General features: G+C 42.7%; 1 protein-coding gene across 1 annotated transcript in view; it reads left to right on the top strand.

Annotated features, from left to right (window-relative positions):
• LOC126155851 (pyruvate kinase-like) overlaps positions 1 to 24277 on the top strand; it is a 125869-nt gene that overhangs the window by 62437 nt on the left and 39155 nt on the right. The window contains exon 4 of the mRNA XM_049916256.1: positions 20712 to 20987. Within this exon, the coding sequence (XP_049772213.1) occupies positions 20712 to 20987 (276 nt within the window). The remainder of the gene's footprint in view (positions 1 to 20711; positions 20988 to 24277) is intronic.

The raw sequence follows: 24277 nt of genomic DNA, 5'->3' as shown, positions 1-24277 counted from the left end.
CCGGCAAGCGGGAGATCGGACATGTTTGCGCGAGTTTGTTAAGAAGATGACGGACGCCTCGCCCGACGACTCAACGTGATCTTGTTCACTGACAGGTCTCCGTAGACATTCTGCAAGCGCCTATGAATATCTGCGATGCTCTGGTTTTTCGACAAAAGAAGCTCAGTGACAGTTCTCTGCTTGGAACGCACCTCCGTTACAGACGCCATGTTGAAGGCTACGTACAGCGGCGCCATCTAAGTGAACTTCATGAAACTATAGCACTTGAAGCGGGAATATTCCACGATATCCCACAACAAATTCTGCATTTTTCCAGCCAAAATCGGCCGAGAAGAAAGTGTGTTGCATTACTTTTGAATGCGCCTCGTAATTCATGTCCCATATTTGGCATAAAAAATGGCTGTAACCTGGCTGCATATCGACAAGAACTGAGTTTGGATAACGGAAACAAGTACGTCATTCCATGTTGTTTCGATTCCATGACGGAGTTCACCAATTTTGGTAGCTGACGGTGATGTCGGGTCTGCCATCGTCATTGGCACCGACGATTTTCGGTATCAACTTCCGGAACACTGCTCAGTATTAACAGCGGAGCTCTTCGCCCTGTATCAGACCGCACAGTACATCCGGCGATACAGGCTTTTCAATTGTGTCCTCTGCTCCGACTATCCCAGTGCCCTTCAGAGCGTCTGTGTGACGTACACCGTCCATCAGTTGGTGCACTAGGTCCAGCAAAGCTTTCATTTGCTCACTCTTGATGCAGCCACTGTGATGTTTATGTGGGTTTCTGGTCACGTCGGTTTGACGGGAAATGAGGCCGCTGACACTTCTGCCAAGGCTGCAGTCATCGTACCTCAGCTCGCTGGTTCTTCCATTCCCTCTGATGATCTCTGCGTTACCGTCTATATGCAGTTGGTGACATTTTGATATCACCACTAGTCTTCCCTTCGTGGAAACAAGCTCCAGGGATGTAAACCTCTTCCAGCGGCTTGGGCGAGCTCCTCTCGGCCCTCTCGCCGCGAGATCATTTCAGCTAGGTTGCGTATTGGGCACTGTCTATTTAGTCATTGTCATTTGTGAAACTGTGATTCCACATCACTTTGTGCTCATTGCTCTCAACATTTGACGGTTTCCCCTTGCGTCAGAGGTTCGAGTCCTCACTCGGGCATTGGTGTGTGTATTGTCCTTAGCGTAAGTTAGTTTAAGTAGTGTGTAAGTCTAGGGACCGATGACCTCAGCAGTTTGGTCCCTTAGGAATTCACACACAGTTGAACATTTGAACGGTTCGCCATTTCCTGACGGAATTGTCTTTTTTTAACCACTTACGTTGTCATTTAAGTTTGCTGTCTGAGTTATCGAACGACCCGCGGGGCTGTCGACCGTATTTTATTTTTTATCCGTCGTAGCAAAATGGTGAAGGACGTTTTATCTTTAGTTCAGAATCTCCGCTGTCTCTATGACGTAGTTTATAGACCTTTCTTCAGGTTCCTGTTTTTAGATATATTTCCTTCTGTCGATTGGGCTTAACGTGTAGTCGTTGCTACCTCTTTTTTCGTCTTCGTTTTCTACAGTTCTGACATGGGTCCGTATGACCCTAGTTGTTTTTACGTTCTAAAACAAAATAAAACAATTACGGTGACTGACGAGTGGTGGTGTGCCACCTTGTTGTCAAACGATGACCAGATATTTCATTGAGTGGGAGATCTGAAGAACACGCTAACGACGGAAACAGTCGAACGCACTCTATATCGAAATAGGTCAGGACACTATGTGCACTGTGAGGTCGTGCAGTATCTTGTTGAAAGTCGGAGACATCGAAGAGAGGGCGTAAACAAACATAGGTCTTAACACGAGGGAGATGTAACGCCTGCTGTACATAATAATTGGCTACGCGAACCAAAGGTGTTGGAGCAGTACAACCAATCGCATCCCATACCACCACACCGAGTGTTGGGCGCATAGGACGAAGAAGAACACAACAGGGCAACAGTCGTTCTCCTCCGAACCTTTCTACACCGTCACATCCACCGTGCGAACTCCTCAGAGAAACGACGTGATGCCACTCTTATGTCCAGCGTTGTCGTTCGGGATACTACGCCCAGCACTCCATTCTCAGCTGTCGTGTCAAGGGAAGCAGTAGTCGGCATGCTGTCAGCTCATGGTGTTCGAGACGGCGTCGTACACTATATTATCTGATGTATCTGGATGCCCTTTATTTAATGTGGCATTGACCGACAGATGCCTCGGGAGGCAGGCCCGCTAGTATAATAGGAGAAGTGGGGGGGGGGGGGGGGGGTATTGCGTTGTCAGTAGGGAAGAAAGTAGCAGAATGGGTCGGTCAGTGACTTCGTATCCAACAGATGTCACCTGAGCAAGAAATTCACCAGGGCATTTCAACAATTCTAAAGCTGCCCTGGTCCATTATTGGGGGTGCGACTGTGAAGCGTAAATGCGAAGGTACACCCATAGCTAAAACAAGAACAGGCGGACCCCAGGCACTGACGGACAGGGAGAGGGCAGAGAGTACTTGTAAAAAATCACGTGAAATCAGCAAAGGGAATTATTCGTGACTTCCAAAGTGCTACCACTTGATGAGTGTGCAGACCATTTTACATTCCTGTACGAGTGTTCCAGCGCACTCCAAATATTCTCTTAAGAGGGTCTGCCATTGCGTGTGCAGAATGGGAAGGACGTCCGCCACGTTAGTACCACACTGGCTGCCTTATGTCAAGCGGGTTGTCTTCCAATAACTGTGGCAGCAGCGTATCCTAGGAACTCGAGATAACTGAATGAATTTAGATTCTCATCAATAAATCAGAGACCAATCACGCAGGTCTTGAGAACACGCACAAACGTTGGTAGATCAAGAGCGTTGTTTTTATCTACTTCTTTGAGTCAACTGACGATTAGTGCATATTGAGAAGATTGACTTACCCATGGTTAGTAAACGATTCTCTTCCTTATACAATATTTTGAATAGATATGCTGCATCACTTTGCACTTTTCGTAGATAACATTCAGAGAACTGTAACCATTTTTGGGCGTTATTGCCACGAAGCTGTAGACGCAGCGAAATGTGAACAGGATGAAATACGGTGGAGTGTAGCATTCTCAGAACACTCGTTTGGTTGATCCCTTGAATCCTGCCGGGCGCTGTGGCCGAGCGGTTCTGGGCGCTTCAGTCTGGAACCACGCGACCTCTACGGTCGCAGGTTCGAATCCTGCCTCGGGCACGGATGTGTGTGATGTCCTTGGATTAGTTAGGTTTAAGTAGTTCTAAGTTCTAGGTGACTGATGACCTCGCATGTTAAGTCCCATAGTGCTCAGAGCCATTTTGAACCTTGAATCCTTCTCGTACTTCCGAGGTGTCTCTTAGTGACATTTGCTGCTACAGTGTTAGTTTCATTTCTTTCATCAGTTGTTATTTTTTCTCTGTATATTTTATTCTACGCACTTCCAGTTTCTAGAACTTTTTTTACAATGTCTACAGAGACAGGTCGTCTGTGCTTGGAACTATTCTTCAATGTAGATACGCACCGCTGCTCTAATAGTTTGACGATATTCGTCGTAAAAGATATTTACTACTCGATTGTCGTATATATTGTGAATGTCTCAATCGTCTTACAAGCAAGTTACGTGATTGATACAACAGCAGAACACCGAATGCTGGGCTTCAAGCGCACAAGTGAGCACAAGAACCATACCTGATACTATTTAATCAAGTCCGATACGTCTTATGTCGTTGAAGTCCTCTTAGAAACTTCTTTCAAATTCCACAGGAAAAAAGTATATAGTTCCTGCAGGAAAAAGCACAGTCGGTGTCGTAATTCGGCGCCTATAAACAATAACAATTACTTGCGAACGTCAGGAAATTTGCCGTATTGTCCGCTGTAACTTAGCGAAACCGCACCTCTATTTATTTATTCATTCTGGATATACGTGGGGTGGCCTGTCTTAGCTGCCTCACCCTATGTACGTAGACTGGCCTTCTCCTTGGCTTGGCTCGTGTAGGTATTTGACACACATATTGCACGCACGTCCTCGTCCCCTTCCTGTGTCCATTTCTTGCCGCTCCCTCTCTGTCCGTCTTCCTCTCCTCATCTTTCTCTCCCTGTCCACCTCCTCCTCCCTCCTCTCTCTCCATCCATTTCCTCCTCCCCTTTCTCTCTCTTTCTCTTCCTCCCCCTATCTCCATCCAATTTTTTATCAGTCCACCTTCTCGTTGCCCAACTCTCTTTTGATCATGTCCTGCCCCCTCTCCTATCTATCAAGTCCCAACCCTCTCGCTATCCACCTCCTTATCCCTATCTCTACCTCTGCATCTTCTCCTGTCCCCCCTCTCCCTATCTGTCCCCTCCTGCCCTCTCTCTCTGCCCATCCTCTCCTCTAGCCATGTCACCCTTCGTCCCAGGTGCGTCCATCCGTAAAATAGCGGCAAAGCACGCCGAAACTACTTCCACAGCACACCTGGCGTTTTTCATGTATTGGTGGACCTTTTGACTTATGCATTGTTTGGTGTGAGACTGTTGGGCCCAGCAAGAGTAGTTTAACACAAGAAATCAACATGCAGTTTATTTGTGTAAAGGCCAGGAACATCCCTACCTACGGAGCAGGAGATGGGAAAGGACCTGAACGTGGCTGGCCCGAGGCACCATGAAAGTGCAGAGCCTGTTATCGGACTGGTCGATGCCTATAGAGTGACGGTGGATTGGCGGATCGACCACAAATAGAGAGAAACCATGCGCGGCCACAATCCGTTAAAAAATCCACATTTTCATACTCAAAGGAGTTCTCTGTCAGATAGTTTGGATGCTCGACTCTAGCATTGGGTAATTTTCGATACAAGTCTGTTTTATCACTTGGATTGCTACTCGAATGTTTATACATTATGATACTGCCAGTGATTGGGGCTTCAATTAGCTCTCATGCCAAGGACTCAGACACTGACATCTATTGTGCCAACAGTCGAGTTATTTGCTTTTTGTAATGCTTAGAAGTAAGCTTCAGTGTAACAGTCTGAATACAGTAAATAAGTATATTTCAGATCCCTGAGTTCCTTGAGGTTCCAGCAAAGTATTCTTATCGAGCCACAAAGTCTGCACCTAAGAACCCCGTCAACATCTCATACACTTTCTCTATCCTATGTCGGGACACATCATTATTTTATCTGCCCTGCGGAGCTGGTCGAGAAGACAGACTGATACCACTTAACAATACACATCTTCTGTGCAGAGCTGCCTGTACATCGAGCGATGGAAAACTGTTTCTTGCTCCTTACATATAGGCTGCCATACACAGGAGGCCGATATCACAGGCCAATACTATTTCCACACCCCACACCTGTCGTGCATTGCAGACTATGTGGCAGGGACAGTGTAAACACGTCTGCTCCTATTGGAGCTAGGAGGTTATAAACCCCACAATGCTGATACTGGTGAAGTCTGCTATTTGTGTGCCACATTTGTTTGAGGTCGAGGTAGTAAATGTACTAATAATAGTTTCAATGTCTTCTGCCAACAGATAGCCTAGTGGAATAGCTACGAGAGCACCATCTCTGTCTACCCTTTAATGGTGAATGCTCACAGCCAGAAGACTCAGTGTTGTGCAAATGTTTGAAGCAAGCAGGCAACCATGCACGGAGACGTACTCGTGCTTCCTACAGCCAACACAGCGAGCTCCTGCGCCTCCTCCTCTCTTTCCACCTCTTTCTTCCGCCATCTCTCTGCCCATCTCCTCCTCTCCCCTCTTTCTATCGATCTCCTCCTCCTCTCTCTCAGTTGATCTCCCCCATGTCCCTCTTCTTTTCCACACGCCCAGTAACCCTCTCCATTTCCCAAATGCTATCTCCACCTCCTACTCCTTCTCCTCGCTACTCTCTGTCAATCTCCTCCTCTCTCTTAACATCACCTTCTCCGTCTGTCTCTGTCCATCTCCTCCTTACATTCTCCCTGACCACCTCTTCCACATTTTTCTGTCCATCCCCTCCTTCCCCTGTTTCTGTCCATCTACTTTTCCCCACTATCCCTGTGCGTCGCTTCTACCCCCATCTCACTGCACATTGCATGGGGGCTTAATTAAAAAGAATAACTTTAGTAGCTGTGTGTCCGGTTACGAAGTCTCGTAACCGGTTGGCCCTGAGTAGTATTAGCATGCAATCTGACTGCATAAAATAAAAATAAAGAATGACAAGAAATTTCCATTAACACAATTGATTAATTAAGTCCCCTGCAACTATAAAAGCTACGAAACAACAAAGCACAAGTGTAACTGTTCTGTGCGTGGTAGTGTGACTCAACATGCATGTATCTGGCTCAGTTCTTCCTCAATACGACAATATATTTTAAACACCATTTACAACGAACTAATTAAAAAACCAGAAATACTATAATTGCACATAGAAACCAGAATTACAAGTCTAATACATGAACACGAGCCAGATGCTTTGTTGACTGAACCGGTGACCAAAGGGGAATTTTCATTAAAGAAATGTGAAATAATTTATTTTTTTTACCTCAATATATATTGACGAAAAATACACTGTGATCATTGCAACAGCTTCCATCTATACATTATACCAACCGAACAGCATCTACTCTCTCGCCCAACAGAACAACAAGTGCACTCGACATCCTGTGAACTACTACTGCCCTCGACATCCTCTCAACAAGTACTGCCCTCGGCAACCTCTGAACTACTACTGCCAGTGGAGGCGGCGGAATAATAATCTTTGGCTCAATCTCTGGCGCTGTGACTCAGTGTAGCCACCTTTCATACGCCCCTCCTCCGCGGGCTAGAATTTGATGGCATTTTTGCCAGCTTTGGTGGTGAAAATACCACCAAATCCGTCCAAAAAACATAGACAAAAATAAAAGATGATATTAATAAGTAAATATCACAGAACTAAATAAATTTTGGTTTTGCACTGGCCCTTCAATAACGTAATATATAAAATACAGTAAGGAATACAAATGCCTGCATACATGTGATTTTACATAATAGTTTACACAAGTATCATTTGTCAGAGTAGTTAAACAGTTCAATCAATGGCACCAGCAATGACGAATAGGTGCAGGTAAGAGTCTCATACATTTCATAAACAGTAAATACAAAATAAATCAGTTTACACAAATATTCACATAAAATCTTTTCAGTAGTTCAATATACAAGTATGACTCCTCAGAGTAGTTGACAGTTCCAACAGTAGCACCCAGCAATGGTCAACAGGTGCAAATAGCAGTCCCATAACATTTCATAAGCAGTATTTAAACAGCCCCAACAGCGGCACCCAGCAATGATCAACAGGTTAAAACACCAACAAGTGACATTATCTCAGTAGCAGCAGTTCCATCAGTGGCACCCAGCAATGTTGACAGGTGCAGACAGCAACAAGTGACATTATCTCAGTAGAAGCAGTTTCATCAGTGGCACCCAGCAATGTTGAACAGGTGCAGACACCAACAAGTGATATCATCTCAGTAGAAGCAGTTCCATCAGTGGCACTCAGCAATGTTGAACAGGTGCAGACACCAAAAAGTGACATTATCTCAGTAGAAGCAGTTCCATCTGTGGCACCCAGCAATGTTGCCAGGTGCAGACAGCAACAAGTGACATTATCTCAGTAGAAGCAGTTCCATCAGTGGCACCCAGCAATGTTGACAGGTGCAGACAGCAGCAAGTGACATTATCTCTGTAGAAGCAGTTCCATCAGTGGCACCCAGTAATGTTGAACCGGTGCAGAGAGCAACAAGTGACATTATCTCCGTAGCAGCAGTTCCATCAGTGGCACCCAGTAATGTTGAACAGGCGCAGACAGCAACAAGTGACATTATTTCAGTAGAAGCAGTTCCATCAGTCGCACACAGTAATGTTGAACAGGTGCAGATAGCAACAAGTGACATCATTTCAGTAGAAGCAGTTCCATCAGTGGCACCCAGTAACGTTGAACAGGTGCGGATAACAGTCCTTAACATTCACCAGCAATAATTACACAGTTCATCAGAGTTCCTCAGCAGAAATTAAACATTTCCAAGTGGCACCCACCAATGTTGAACAAGTGCAGGTAACAGTCCATAATATTCACCAGCAATAATTACACAGTTGATCAGAGTTCCTCAGCAGAAATTGAACATTTACTAGTGGCACCCACCAGTGTTAATAGGTGTAAGCACGAACAACAGTTCGAATGCACACACAATTGCTTTTACAAAATTATTATCAATGCTCTTACACTAAACATACAAATTATAATAAACACACAAATGATATCAGATAATTGTCATATTAACTATTACAAATACACAAATATCAGTAAACCTATAATATTTATGGGTGTCAGTGCAAGCCACAACAAACAAGTAAAATAATATTTAGGAGGTAGGTCGGTACCAATTATTTGGGATTAGGAAAGGAAAACACACACGCACTCATCTTTCATCCACATATTAAGTACTATTGTGTAATTGAATAGTGTTAACTGTGTAAATGCAATTCTGTCAAAATTTGATGTTCAACATGTGTATCAAGTAGTAGTGGCAGCAGTGTATAATAGTTAGTCAACGTCATAGTCATCATGTCAAGACCAATGTTTGCCAAGCCAAATCAAAATGTACGGTTGCTGAACAACTGTCAGTGTGCCAAGAGATGCAAATACTTCCTCTCTCCAAAAAGAAGTATATACTGCTTATTGATTTAAAAAAAAGTGTGTGTGTAGACAATCTTCCTTCCACTAGAGTGTACTACTCTGCCAGCTTCATCCTTCTTGTTCCATATAAACCAACCAAAAAAAAAAAAATGCTCCTCACTTACTTTACCTCTTATCCACCAAAATTCCAATAATCATCAGCATCACATAATCTCAATACTTAAATAATACCTCTTCAACACGTTGATACATATAAACTTTATCATCAATATCATTTACCTCTTATCCACCAAAACTCCAATAATCATCAACATTACATAATCTCAATACGTCAATAATACCTCTTCAGTATGTCGATACATATAAACCTTATCACCAATATCATTTCACTTCCATAACAACTCTTTCCTCTAGTCAGTCTCCTCGAACAAGTACAGATAAAATCCTAGTGCAAACTTCAGTTCATCATCCCATACAACCGAAAGACGCAATGTCCACACACAACCTCTGTGTAATCCACCTGAGCCAAATCTTCTACTCATTATGAATTATAAAATACATTTTGGTTACCTTGTCCATCATAAAATAAAAGAAATGCATACATGACCTCTAACAGCCTTCAGTTTGAATAACTTTCAGTAAGTAGGTGCGAGTATGCAGTATGAACGATCACATAAGACTTTGAATGAATAAATCGTAATATTTCACAGTGTGTACACCACTTCAAGAATCGTGGCAAAACAGAAGCAAACATGTGGAGTATTTCTTTGTGTCAAGTGTCACTTGCTATTTCAATTGCTCACGAAGAATGCAGTGTAATAACTGTCAATGGTCTAAACCTAGTGTTGGTATTTCATGTCGTTAACTTCCTTTCTATTAGCATGAATTTATACAGCTTCCATAAAACCTTCAGTTCATGTGACTTGAATGAAGTTTCTTGTACCAATGTAGTTCGTAGAATTATAGCAGTTCATTTTCTTATCTTAAAATATAAAGCACTGAGCGTAAGCAAAACATGCAATAGCGAGTAAATATACCAGTAGAGACAGAATGTCAACAAGTGGATGCAGCACAAGTGGCTGCAGCACAAGTGGATGCAGCACAATCCCTACAACGAGGCTCTGCCAAGCGAACAATCTATAGTTAATACCATAGTGTAACCTAAACTCTGTGTTCGTACACAGTATATCATCATTTCTATATACCAAATTAAAGAGTAGTTATGACAACAAAACAGAAATGTGTAAATATGCAATCCATACACAAAGCAGCAAATATACATGGCTATTACAAATGATTGAAGCGATTTCATAAATTCACTGTAGCTCCATTCATTGACATATGGTCACGACACACTACAGATACGTAGAAAAACTCATAAAGTTTTGTTCGGCTGAAGCCGCACTTCAGATTTCTGCCGTCAGAGCAGTCGAGAGCGCAGTGAGACAAAATGGCGACAGGAGCTGAGAAAGTGTATGTCGTTCTTGAGATGCACTCACATCAGTCAGTCATAACAGTGCAACGACACTTCAGGACGAAGTTCAACAAAGATCCACCAACTGCTAACTCCATTCGACGATAGTATGCGCAGTTTAAAGCTTCTGGATGCCTCTGTAAGGGGAAATCAACGGGTCGGCCTGCAGTGAGCGAAGAAACGGTTGAACACGTGCGGGCAAATTTCACGCGTAGCCCGTGGAAAATTGGCTCATGCCGCAACTGGAGACCGACAGCGCCGACTTCATCTTTCAACAGGATGGTGCTCCACCGCACTTCCATCATGATGTTCGGCATTTCTTAAACAGAAGATTGGAAAACCGATGGATCGGTCGTGGTGGAGATCATGATCAGCAATTCATGTCATGGCCTCCACACTCTCCCGACTTAACCCCATGCGATTTCTTTCTGTGGGGTTATGTGAAATATTCAGTGTTTAAACCTCCTCTACCAAGAAACGTGCCAGAACTGCGAGCTCGCATCAACGATGCTTTCGAACTCATTGCGCCGAGTGTGGGAGGAACTTGATTATCGCCTTGATGTCTGCCGAATCACTAAAGGGGCACATATCGAACATTTGTGAATGCCTAAAAAAACTTTTTGAGTTTTTGTATGTGTGTGCAAAGCATTTTGAAAATATCTCAAATAATAAAGTTATTGTAGAGCTGTGAAATCGCTTCAATCATTTGTAATAACCCTGTGTATCTTACACAATAAATAGGTTATTAGCATCATATCAGCATAAGCAAATAACTGTTCATATGAAATCTTAATAAGTAAACATGAAGGCGCAAGCAGATAAATCACAAAGTATAACTTACATACATAACCATATCAGCACAACTAATCAGGTGACATTTATGATATAAATAAATAGGCTCAGCAGGCACATAATAAAAAAATATGACATCAGTGAAAAAGCATAGCAGCCAAGCGATGCATAATATACATAAGTAACATACCTGTTCATCAATAAAACATTATCAAAATCAGTTAACACAAAATATAAATCACGTAATCGCGCAAATTACGTATAAAGTACATACCTAAGTAGAAATATGTTACTTGAAAAATAAACTCAGTTAATAGTTACCTTTTTAGTTTATTACTTTCTTCTTCGAAATTACATTCTTCCTGAAATATTCTCGATAGCAAGTCTTCTTAACGTCGGACACACACAGAATTTACCTGAAGTTCTTAAATATTTTATACAACTGTATCCTGAAAAAAACTGAACGTTAATAACATAATTTATCAAATCACTATAGCTTTATACTGAATTTAATCGGAGAAATTAGACTGTGTATTTGTCTACGGCTGTCAGTGCATTCGCACTGAGCGCTCGATCAGCTGTAGGTAAGCGTGACGTAGGAAGTAATTGTTTGCGGTCAACGACTACCTTGAACGGCGCGCAGACTGACTGTCGCTTTGTGTATGTGCCGCCGCCAAAACACGGCGCGGTATCCTTGTATTCTCTGCGAGTCCACGCGCAACTGTTAATCTCTCAAAAGCATGTCATTCCACAAAAATTTTAACGTTCCATATATGATGTATTCCCTTAGAGCGCCGTGATTTTAGAGTTTCTACTTCAACAGTGTTATCATGAATAATTTTGCGAACTCTATATGGACCGTTATAAAGCAGAAAAAATTTGCGACACAAACCTTTTCCTTTGCGAGACAAACGATGAGACTTAATTAACACCTTTTGACCAGCTGACAAAGTTTTTAAACGACCAGGACGTTTAGCTGATTTCTCTCGTCTAGCAGCCGCAGATGCAATATTTTGCAGAGTCAGGTTCACAACTTCAGAATGCCGCATTCTCCGTGTAGGAGGAAAAGGAACTATTTCAGAAATGCGATTTGTCGGTGCTTTATTTTTTAATATCAATATAGGCGGTAAAGAAGTTGAATCATTAGGGAGTTCATTCAGAATGTTTTGAAAAATATAGAGATACTGATCCCACGTCCTGTGATTATGATGACAATAAAGACGACACAATTTATTGATTTCCTTCATCCATCTCTCTGAAGCGTTAGATTGAGGGTGAAAAAGTGAAATGAAAATTGGTTTAATCTTACGACGCCGTAGAGTACGAAGTCAAATTTTAGAGCCAAACTGTTATCCATTATCTGATATAACTTTATCAACATGACCCACTTCTTTAAGAAAATGTTTGATGAAAGCATTAGATACTGAACGAGCTGTTGCTTTACGTAAAGATGTAAAACGCACATATTTTGATGTCAATTCCACTGCTACCAAAATGTTCGCAAAACCATTAGTAGAACGAACCACTGGACCAAACAAATCGACTGCACCCATCTCCTTTAATTTCGCTGGAATGATAGGAAACAACGGTGCTCTGTGAGAAATAGTTGGCGGCTTAGCCTTTTGACATAATTTGCGTTTGCCAAGAACAAATCGAATACGTTTTTCCATATTACTAAAGTAGCAATTTTCTCGTAATTTATGAAAGCATTTTCTGGGACCAAAGTGTGCATAACCGAAATGTGTATACCAAATCAATTTATTAACCCACTCATCAGAATGCAAACTAACCAAACAGAGCTGTCAACCGATTTTCGTTTAAAAAGAATATCATTGCGAACTGAATAATACTGTCTAATCGCTACGCTTTCCTTTCTCCTCCACTTCTCCTTAATGTCCTTCCAAGCGTATGTAGTGTAAAGTCGTAGTGTCATTACTTTCTTAACCGTCTATATTGCTGCCAGAAGCCAAAGCTACAAGTCATTGTCGATTGTTTGCGTCACGTCTTTGATTATTCGCGTCATTTCGCGGATCAATTTCTACGATTTGCACTTGTCTCTCTGAATTTCAGTCACGTGGAGGATGCCAATTAGGTCCCTCCTGTCTGTTACATGTAAATTCTTGGTTGTGTCTGTTATTAAAATTTCTATTTTCCTGGCTATCTGCATGACTACTTCTTGTGTAATTTCGACTGTCACTTCTGAAATTATTGTTATATCTACTACCCTGGTTATTTTTGTAGTAAGAATTTCTATTATTGTATGAATAATTTCTGCCTTGATGATACCGACTACTGTTTCCGTATGATTAATCATTCCGGTAGGAATTTCCATTATTATAATTGTCTGTGTAATATCTGTTAAGACGTCTGTTATTGTCATAAGGCTGGTATCTATTGTCCTGTCTGTTCCGTCTGCCATTTTCAAAATTACCACTATAACGTCCGTTCCGATCATTATTCCTTTTCTCTGAAAATCTATTGTGATTACCGTTACTGAAAAAATTACAAGAAGTTCCGTCGTCGTTGTCATACTCAAGTTCTTGTAGCAAAGTCTTAAAAGTTTCAATGTCGTCTTTACATCTTCCGGCTAAAGCAATGTGTCTTATCGATTGTGGCAGCTTAGTTAAACAAACGCGAATTAATTCAGTCGGGCTGTAAGGGTTGGAAAGGAATTGATTCTTTCGAATCATGTCTTCAAAGTATTCTGCCGGCGTGCGGAACTCAAACTGTTTAAAATTACGCTGCATAATAAGACTATGTTTGACTCTGTCTTGCATGTTTTCGGACCAATACGCCGATAGAAATGCATGATAAAAAAAAACATTTAAATTATTACAATCTCTAATAAGTGCGCGCATGCGTGACGCCGGTTCGTTTTTCATCAATATCCTGAAAACTGTCACTTTTGGGTAAAATAGTCATATCCGGTTTTCTTACTGACTCCTTTTCTAGATAGATTGATAGTTGAAGAGTTGTTTTGATAGATACAAAGAATAGTAAAAGAGTAGGCAGCAGTGCAGAAAACTAAAACGGAAATAGCACTACTACAGCTTGGGGCCCTGTGTACGCTACGGCACATATTTATTTAGTATAGTGAATCCCCTGAGGACCTAAACAGCCACACATAAATCCCAGTTTGTGACTTAGTGGCCAATTTGGCGGAAGTGCGTACATAAATTGATCTAACCATGAACATGGATGTATGTCATTATTAGAATTGCGAAAGATCTTAAATTTCCGAACAGTTAAAAAGTGTTTATAGTCAAAGTTTTCGCCTCGTGGCGACAAAGACCTACCGCGTCTGTCCCAGTCCGAATGTCGATTATTGTCAAGTTCGCGCGTCTGGCGCTCTCTTGTTGCATCTCGTAAATGAAGTAAATTATTTTCTTCAAAACCCGCTGCTATCGGCGATTCCAAATTTCTTCTACTGTCTTTTCCTACGATTTCGCTTTCAATTCTTTTAACATGCTTTCGTAACGCCTCAAATTCCCTTTTAATGCGTTCATTAAATTTTCCCTGATTTTCAACATGTTTATTTATATTCTGGTACTCTTCTGTTTCTGCAAATGGCAATGGAGCTGTATCATCTGAATCTCTGTCCCCATTTAAACTAAGACTTGTCAATTTATCTGAAATCTCCTCAAATCTTTCCGATAAGTCACCTATTTGTTCTTTCTGTTTATTTACGTCTTCCGTAAGTGTCGCGACTCGGGTTTCAGTATTGACACATTTAGTAGTTAACTGTTCATATTGTTGTGTTAGGTTATTTATTCTGTCATTTGGTACGGATTCCCTGATTCTTTCAAATATTTCTTCCTTATCGTGTGCACGTTGTAAATTTAACTCTGAAAATTTTTATACTATCACGCGATCTCTTTCTTCCTGTTCTCTTTCCTGTTCCTTTTGTCTAATTTCTATTGAAATTAATCTATTATTGTGAGCATTCAAAATCGGTTGTACTTCTTCTCTAATTTCTTTCTTTAATCCATCTTTCATGTTTTTAAAACATGTCCCTATTCGTGAGTCTAACCGTGTTTCCATTGTTCCCATATCAGTTTTAATTGTTCCCATATCAGTTTTAATTGTTCCCATATCAGTTTTAATTGTTCCTATTTGTGAGTCTAACCGTGTTGTCAACGTTCCCATATCAGTTTCTAACTGTGATCCCAAATTTAATATTGCACTCATCAACTGCTCCATATTAACTGGTTCGAAATTCTTTTCGCCCGTAACATTTCCCGTAAAACTAACTTCCTTTGTCATAGCTGTAAAGCTATCTGTGTTCGATACTATTCCAGAATCTTGTGTCGTTAATCTCGTATCCTGAAAATTTTTTGATTGTGAAAAATTTTGAACTGATTCCGGACTATTTTCCCGGCTTATTAAATTGTTTTCTACTTCAGTATTCATCATACTGTTCTCCTTTGTTGGCGAGTTCACCATGTTAACAATTTCGTCATTCTGACTATCCATCATTTTTGCCTTTTTCATCGATCGCGTAATCATTTACAAAACATACAAAACTCGTCACTATACGAAAATTACACACAATATAACACTTTATCACCAACAATAACATCCACACAAAATGCTTCCCGACAAACGCGATTAACGAACAATTAAAACCTTCACAATTGCACAAAATTGTCAAACCCATATATGACTCATCAAAAATTAAATTCTACAAAAATACCATCAGAAGAATGACAAGAAAACTACAAATGTTCAATTACAAAAACTGTATGTGCAATATAGAGTACAATTACTAAACTACAAATTAGTACAACGATACTACTGTCTGCTATTTTTACTATCAAAAGAATTCCAAGGGACGATCCTGGCAGGGTCGCCACGTGCATGGGGGCTTAATTAAAAAGAATAACTTTAGTAGCTGTGTGTCTGGTTACAAAGTTTCATAACCAGTTGGCCCTGAGCAGTATTATCACGCAATCTGACTGCATAAAATAAAAATAAAGAATGACAAGAAATTTCCATTAACACAATTGATTAATTACGTCCCCTGCAACTATAAAAGCTATGAAGCAACAAAACACAACTGTAACTGTTCTGTGTGTGGTAGTGTGGCTCAACGTACATGTATCTGGCTCAGTTCTTCCTCAATACGACAATATATTTTAAACACCATTTACAATGAGCTAATTAAAAAACCAGAAATACTATAATTGCACAAAGAAACCAGACTTAAAAGTCTAATACATGAACATGAGCCAGATGCTTTGTTGACTGAACCTGTGACCAAGAGGTATTGTCAAATAATTCTTTTTTACCTCAATATATGTTGACGAAAAATACACTGTGATCATTGCAACATCTTCCATCTATACATTACACCAACTGAACAGCATCTAATCTCTCGCCCAACAGAACAACAAGTGCACTCGACATCCTGTGAACTACTACTGCCCTCGACATCCTCTCAACAAGTACTGCACTCGGCAACCTCTGAACTACTACTGCCAGTGGAGGCGGCGGAATAATAATCTTTGGCGCAATCTCTGGCGCTGCGACTCAGTGCAGCCACCTTTCAACATCTCATTCTCCCCATCCCTATACCTATCCCTTCCTCTCCCTTTGTTGTCCAGCTCCTCTTCCCCTCACCTGTGCACATCTTGTTCTCCCCCTCTCCCTGCCCATCTACTACTCCACCCTCTCTCTACGTCCATCTCCTCCTCTGCATATGTTTGTACACCTCATTTTCCCCCTCTCATTGTTCAACTCTTCTTCCCCCTCTCTCTGTCATCCTTTTCCTCTTCCCCTTTCTGTCCATCTTCTTCCCCCCTTCTCACAGTCTGTCCATCTCTTCCTTCTCCTTTCTGTCTCTCCTCACCTTCTGCCCTCTCCATCTGTCTATACCCTTCTGCCCCCCTCTCTGTGTCCAACCTCTCTTACATCCATCTCAACCTTCCGCCAGCAGAGCCTATCATACATGCCCATTATATGTGTGGCCTCTGCAAAACAAGCTGATAAAGCAGATTGATACTAACCCAATACAACACGTCTATTGAATAGGACAGCCTGCATCTGAGTGGCTGGAAAACTTTTTGTGTCCCTCATGTTGAAGCTGCCCTGCAAAGGAAGGCGATAAGGCAGGCCAATGCTATTACAACGCACATGCCTGTCGTGAAGGACATCTCATACAGCAGAGGCTGAAAAAACACTTTTTTGCCCGTGTGTCGTCTGCTCTTATTGCCGTTAGGACGTTATAAAACCCACAGTATTGATACTCATGAAGTTTTCTGTTTTTGTGCCTAATTTGACTGAAATCGTTTGAGGGGTTTGGGAGGAGATCCTGGACATTCAAAGATCTACTCTGATATACAGGGTGAATCACCTAAAACTAGCACTGCAAGTACTTTAAAGGATGAAAACTAGTCATTGCTGGACCATTCCACTTGATAAAATATAATGAAGAAACAGTTTTTGTTAACAGAAAGGCTCTCGCCTTAGCAATGATCAGTAATGATTTGGGCAAACTCGTTTCACATTCATTAGATGACACTGGAAATGTCTTGATGGTAGTTGTCAACAGGAGCAAATTTGTGGGATACTTTGTATTGTTTTCACAATTTCCACCAAAGTTCTCACAGTTGTCAAAAACATACGAAACGCTTTAATCCTATCTCGTTTATTCAACTGAAAGCAAACTGCAGATGACTCAACATCTTTTGCCCCAAAATTATTGTCTTTGATGTCTTTGGGTCAAGTGCTTGTGTCAACTATACAGGCTGAATTGGTCACAGACATTCGTAGTGTTCATCACCGCGTACATGTAGATAAAACACAGTTTAGTCTCGCATCAAGTAGGATGGTTTTACGTCGGTTCAACTGAAGCAAAATTTCTATCGTGCCACATCTCGAAATCTGCGTTTGAGATTTTCTTCGTCAGGGGTACCGGTACGGAGACGGTGCATCCCGCCACAAGTCAAGAACTGATTGTATAATAAATGTATTCATTAGCTGAATCGTATTACGTAGAAGGGAACAAGCAATAAACGCATTTTCACAAATATTATGAAGTTCAACAGGCAAAATGTAAATAACTTTTTCGGAGAACAAGTTTAATTCCCTAATACGCGAAATATTCTTCAAAGCAATAAATGTCTTGTACTATACCATTTCTAAAGTATGTGATTCTTCAATGTTCAACCTACCTCCACACGAAATTTCGTTCAAATCGGTACAGCGGTTTAGTCGTGAAAACGTAACAGAATTACTTTCGCATTTATAATACACTACTGGCCATTAAAATTGCTACACCACGACGATGACGTGCTACAGACGCGAAATTTAACCGACAGGTAGAAGATGCTGTGATATGCAAATGATTATCTTTTCAGAGCATTCACACTGGCACCTGTGGCGACACCTACAACGTACTGACATGAGGAAAGTTTCCAACCGATTTCTCATACACAAACAGCAGTTGACCATCTGCACGAACAGTTCGACGACGTTTGCAGCAGCATGGACTACCAGCTCGGAGACCACGGCTGCGGTTACCCTTGATGCTGCATCACAGACAGGAGTGACTGCGATGGTGTACTCAACGACGAACCTGGGTGCACGAATGGCAAAACGTCATTTTTTCGGATGAATCCAGGTTCTATTTACAGCATCATGATGGTCGCATCTGTGTTTGGCGACATCGCGGTGAACGCACATTGGAAGCGCGTATTCGTCATCGCCACACTGGAGTATCACCCGGCGTGATGGTATGGGGTGTCATTGGTTACACGTCTCGGTCACTTCTTGTTCGCACTGACGGCACTTTGAACAGTGGACGTTACATTTCAGATGCTTTACGACCCGTGGCTCTACCCTTCATTCGATCCCTGCGAAACCCTACATTTCAGCAGGATAATGTACGACCGCATGTTGCAGGTCCTGTACGGGCCTTTCTGGATACAGAAAATGTTCGACTGCTGCCCTGGCCAGCACATTCTCCAGATCTCTCAGCAACTGAAAACGTCTGGTCAATTGTGGCCGAGCAACTGGCTCGTCACAATACGCCAGTCACTACTCTTGATGAACTGTGGTATTGTGTTGAAGCTGCATGGGCAGCTGTATCTGTACACGCCATCCAAGCTCTGTTTGACTCAATGACCATTCGTATCAAGGCCGTTATTACGGCCAGAGGTGGTTGTTCTCGGTACTGATTTCTCAGGATCTATGCACCCAAATTGCGTGAAAATGTAATCACATGTCAGTTCTAGTACAATATATCTGTCTAATGAATACCCGTTTATCATCTGCATTTCTTCTTGGTGTAGCAATTTTAATGTCCAGCAGTGTATTAGTATGGAAATCTGGATGTGAATTGTATAGCTGAGACTGCGGCAAAATTAAAAAAAAAGAAAAACATGCTTTTGAATCGCTCTGTATACAGAATTCAGATGAAGTTATTCTTATTTAGTTTACGAGCATTCACAGAGTTGCCAATCTACTGCTTATCCTAATGTTCACTAAGGTGGCAAAAGTCATGGGATAGCTATATGGACACATACAGATAGCGGTAGTATCGCGTAGACAAGGTACAAAAGGGGAGTGCATTGCCGGAGCTGTCATTTGTACTCAACTGATTCACGTAAAAAGTGGCACTATGGCCGCACGAAGGGAATTAATGGACTTTGAACACGGAATGGTAGTTGAAACTAGACACATGAGGAATTCCATCTCGGAAATCGTTAGTATTTCGAGATCCACAGTGTCAAAAGTAGGCCGAGAATACCATACTTCAGGCATTAACTCTCACCACAGACAACACAGTGGCCGACAGCCTTCCTAAACGACCCAGAAGTGCTGCTTTTGCGTAGATTTGTCGGTGCTAACAGACAAGCAAAACTGCTTGAAGTAACTGCATATGTCAATGTTGGATGTACGACGAACGTATCCGTTAGGACAGTGCTGCGAAATTTGGCGTTAATGGGCTATGTCAGAAGACGATCGACGCGAGTGCCTTTCCTGACAGTACTACACCGCTTGCAGCGCCTTTCCTGACCTCGTGACGTATCGGTTGGGACCTAGAAGACTGGAAAACCATGGCCTGGTCAGATGAGTGCCCATTTCAGTTGGTAGGAGCTGATGGTATGATTCAAGTGTGGCGCAGACCCCAGGAAGCTATGGACTTAAGTTGTTAACAAGGCACTGTTCGAGCTGATGATGGCTCCTTAATGGCTGTGTTAACAAGGAATGGACTGGATCCTCTGGTCCAGATGAAGCGATTATTGACTGGAAATGATTATGTTTGGCTAGATGGAGACCATGTGCAGCCATTAATGAATTCATTTACCCAAGTAACGATGGAATTTTTATGGGTGACAGTGCCCCATGTCACCGCGCCACAATCGTTCGCAGTTGGTTTGAGGAACATTTTGGTCAATTAGAACGAATGCTTTGGTCACCTAGATCTCCCGAGATGAATCCCATCGAAAATTTATAGGACATAATCTAGAGATCAATGCGTACAAAGAATCCTGCACCGGTAACACTTTCGCAACTATAGAGGGCAGCATGGGTCAATATTTCTGTAGGGCTCTTCCAACAGCCTGTTGAGTCCATGCCATGTCGAGTTGCTGCACTACGCCGGGGAAAGTGAGGTCTGACTCGGTACTGGGAGATATTCTGTGACTTTTCTCACATCAGTGTACTGCAGAGCTCGTGTCAACTTGACACGAGTTGCACGCCGCCTTCGCGGCTTTGCAATTTTTAACGACCAGCAACTTATAAGCATTGCGATGTTGAGGTTGGGAACTGGCGGGACTGGTGGCGACGTGGTGCCGGCAGGAGGCGAACGAGATCCTGAGCCTGCAGCCGCCGCCCACGTCTGCGCCGGCGGCGCTGGCCATAGGCGCGTGGGAGGTGGCGCGGCTGACGCAGGCGTGCGCGCAGGTGGTGGTGGCCGCCTCCGGCCGCAGCGCCAGGATGGCGTCGCGCTGCCGCCCCCACTGGCCCGTCGTCGTTGTCACCAGAAGCGCCTCCACCGCGGCGCGCTGCCTCTGCTGGTTCGCGCTGCTGCCACTGCACTACCGATACCCCAAGCTGGCCACCTGGCCTCAAGAGGTGCGTACCTCACAAGCATTGGGACATCACCATCTGCCTGTCACACTGTGAACTGGAGGACGCTGAGGTGTTGGTACAGAGCATAAAGAACATAAATGTGTCTTCTGCCAAGAGAGGTGATTTCAGGTGACCATTCTATGAAAATTATTTAAACCGACAAACTCTGGGAGGTTGTAGGGGACATCAAAACAAATATTTTTTCTAATGTCATTTTTTTCCTATGAGGAGTATTTAAACCGGTAGAGGGTGATTTCCCTGGTGGCAAATTAATTAAACCAACAAACACTTTTCCATTTTTTTCGATCAAGAGACAACACATTAACACAACCCAATTTCAATTACAGTAGATTTTCAAAAATGCCTCCACTGACACGTAAGCAAAGGTTACACCGTCGGATGATGTTCTGTCTGACACAGGCAAAAGCCCGAGGAGTATCCTGAATTGTTCCTGCTGCTCCTACTATCTGGGCAACAAGATCCTGATGCAACAGGGGTTGCGTAAACAAGGTTGCGCATCTCTCCCCATAAAAAAAAGTCCAGAGCTGACATATCTGGGGATCGAGCAGGGCATGGTACAGGACCACCTCTACCAATCCACATTTCTGGGAACCGACGGTCCAGGAATCGACGCACGCGAAGACTGAAATGTGCCGGCGCCTCGTCATGTTGGAACTGCATGCGTTGTCTTGTAGGGAGCGGAACGCCTTTCAACAGTTCTGGAAATGCTCTGGCAAGAAAACTGTAATAGTGCCTGCTATTTAATGGCCTAGATAGCAGATACGGCCCGATTACACTGTCCCCAACAACACCGACCCACACATTAACAAAGAACCGCACTTGATGAGCGCTAATAACTGTGGCATGTGGGTTATCCTCACTCCAAACATGCGAATTGTGCATGTTGAAGACTCCATCACGCCCGAACGTTGCTTCATCGGTAAACAACACAGAGGATGGAAATGTAGGATGCATTTCACACTGTTCCAGGTACCACTGCGAGAACTGTGCTCTGGGTGGATAATCAACTGGTTCCAGGTTGTGGACACGCTGTAAGTGAAATGGACGTAACAACTGCTCTCAAAGGACTGTTCTTACATGCGTCTGATTCGTCCCCATGTTACGTGCAATTGCACAAGTGTTGACTGAAGGATCCCGCTTCACATGCTGCAAGACAGCTTCCTCAAATTGCAGCGTTCTTACCACGCGACGGCGTCCCTGTCCAGGTAATCTGTTAAATGACCCGGTCTCACGCAGACGTTGGTATTCAGCAGCAAACGTCGTATCTACATCTACATCCATACTCCGCAAGCCACCTGACGGTGTGTGGCGGAGGGTACCTTCAGTACCTCTATCGGTTCTCCCTTCTATTCCAGTCTCGTATTGTTCGTGGAAAGAAGGATTGTCGGTATGCCTCTGTGTGGGCTCTAATCTCTCTGATTTTATCCTCATGGTCTCTTCGCGAGATATACGTAGGAGGGAGCAATATACTGCTTGACTCTTCGGTGAAGGTATGTTCTCGAAACTTTGACAAAAGCCCGTACCGAGCTACTGAGCGTCTCTCCTGCAGAGTCTTCCACTGGAGTTTATCTATCATCTCCGTAACGCTTTCGCGATTACTAAATGATCCTGTAACGAAGCGCGCTGCTCTCCGTTGGATCTTCTCTATGTCTTGTATCAACCCTATCTGGTACGGATCCCACACTGCTGAGCAGTATTCAAGCAGTGGGCGAACAAGCGTACTGTAACCTACTTCTTTTGTTTTCGGATTGCATTTCCTTAGGATTCTTCCAATGAATCTCAGTCTGGCATCTGCTTTACCGACAATCAACATTATATGATCATTCCATTTTAAATCACTCCTAATGCGTACTCCCAGATAATTTATGGTATTAACTGCTTCCAGTTGCTGACCTGCTATTTTGTAGCTAAATGATAAAGGATCTCTCTTTCTGTGTATTCGCAGCACATTACACTTGTCTACATTGAGATTCAGTTGCCATTCCCTGCACCATGCGTCAATTCGCTGCAGATCCTCCTGCATTTCAGTACAATTTTCCATTGTTACAACCTCTCGATACACCACAGCATCATCTGCAAAAAGCCTCAGTGAACTTCCGATGTCATCCACCAGGTAATTTATGTATATTGTGAATAGCAACGGTCCTATGACACTCCCCTGCGGCACACCTGAAATTACTCTTACTTCGGAAGACTTCTCTCCATTGAGAATAACATGCTGCGTCCTGTTATCTAGGAACTCCTCAATCCAATCACACAATTGGTCTGATAGTCCATATGCTCTTACTTTGTTCATTAAACGACTGTGGGGAACTGTATCGAACGCCTTGCGGAAGTCAAGAAACACGGCATCTACCTGTGAACCCGTGTCTATGGCCCTCTGAGTCTCGTGGACGAATAGCGCGAGCTGGGTTTCACATGACCGTCTTTTTCGAAACCCATGCTGATTCCTACAGAGTAGATTTCTAGTCTCCAGAAAAGTCATTATACTCGAACACAACACGTGTTCCACAATTCTACAACTGATCGACGTTAGAGATATAGGTCTATAGTTCTGCACATCTGTTCGACGTCCCTTCTTGAAAACGGGGATGACCTGTGCCCTTTTCCAATCCTTTGGAACGCTACGCTCTTCTAGAGACCTACGGTACACCGCTGCAATAAGGGGGGAAAGTTCCTTCGCGTACTCTGTGTAAAACTGAACTGGTATCCCATCAGGTCCAGAGGCCTTTCCTCTTTTGAGCGATTTTAATTGTTTCTCTATCCCTCTGTCGTCTATTTCGATATCTACCATTTTGTCATCTGTGCGACAATCTAGAGAAGGAACTACAGTGCAATCTTCCTCTGTGAAACAACTTTGGAAAAAGACATTTAGTATTTCGGCCTTTAGTCTGTCATCCTCTGTTTCAGTACCATTTTGGTCACAGAGTGTCTGGACATTTTGTTTTGATCCACCTACCGCTTTGACATAAGACCAAAATTTCTTAGGATTTTCTGCCAAGTCAGTACATAGAACTTTACTTTCGAATTCATTGAACGCCTCTCGCATAGCTCTCTTCACACTACATTTCGCTTCGCGTAATTTTTGTTTGTCTGCAAGGCTTTGGCTATGTTTATGTTTGCTGTGAAGTTCCCTTTGCATCCGCAGCAGTTTTCTAACTCGGTTGTTGAACCACGGTGGCTCTTTTCCATCTCTTACGATCTTGCTTGGCACATACTCATCTAACGCATATTGTACGATGGTTTTGAACTTTGTCCACTGATCCTCAACA

Source organism: Schistocerca cancellata, chromosome 2 (assembly GCF_023864275.1).
Source record: "Schistocerca cancellata isolate TAMUIC-IGC-003103 chromosome 2, iqSchCanc2.1, whole genome shotgun sequence".
NCBI classification, from domain to species: Eukaryota; Metazoa; Arthropoda; class Insecta; order Orthoptera; family Acrididae; genus Schistocerca; species Schistocerca cancellata.
Note: the sequence above shows the minus strand (reverse complement) of the source record. Positions and strands in the feature narration are given on the sequence as shown.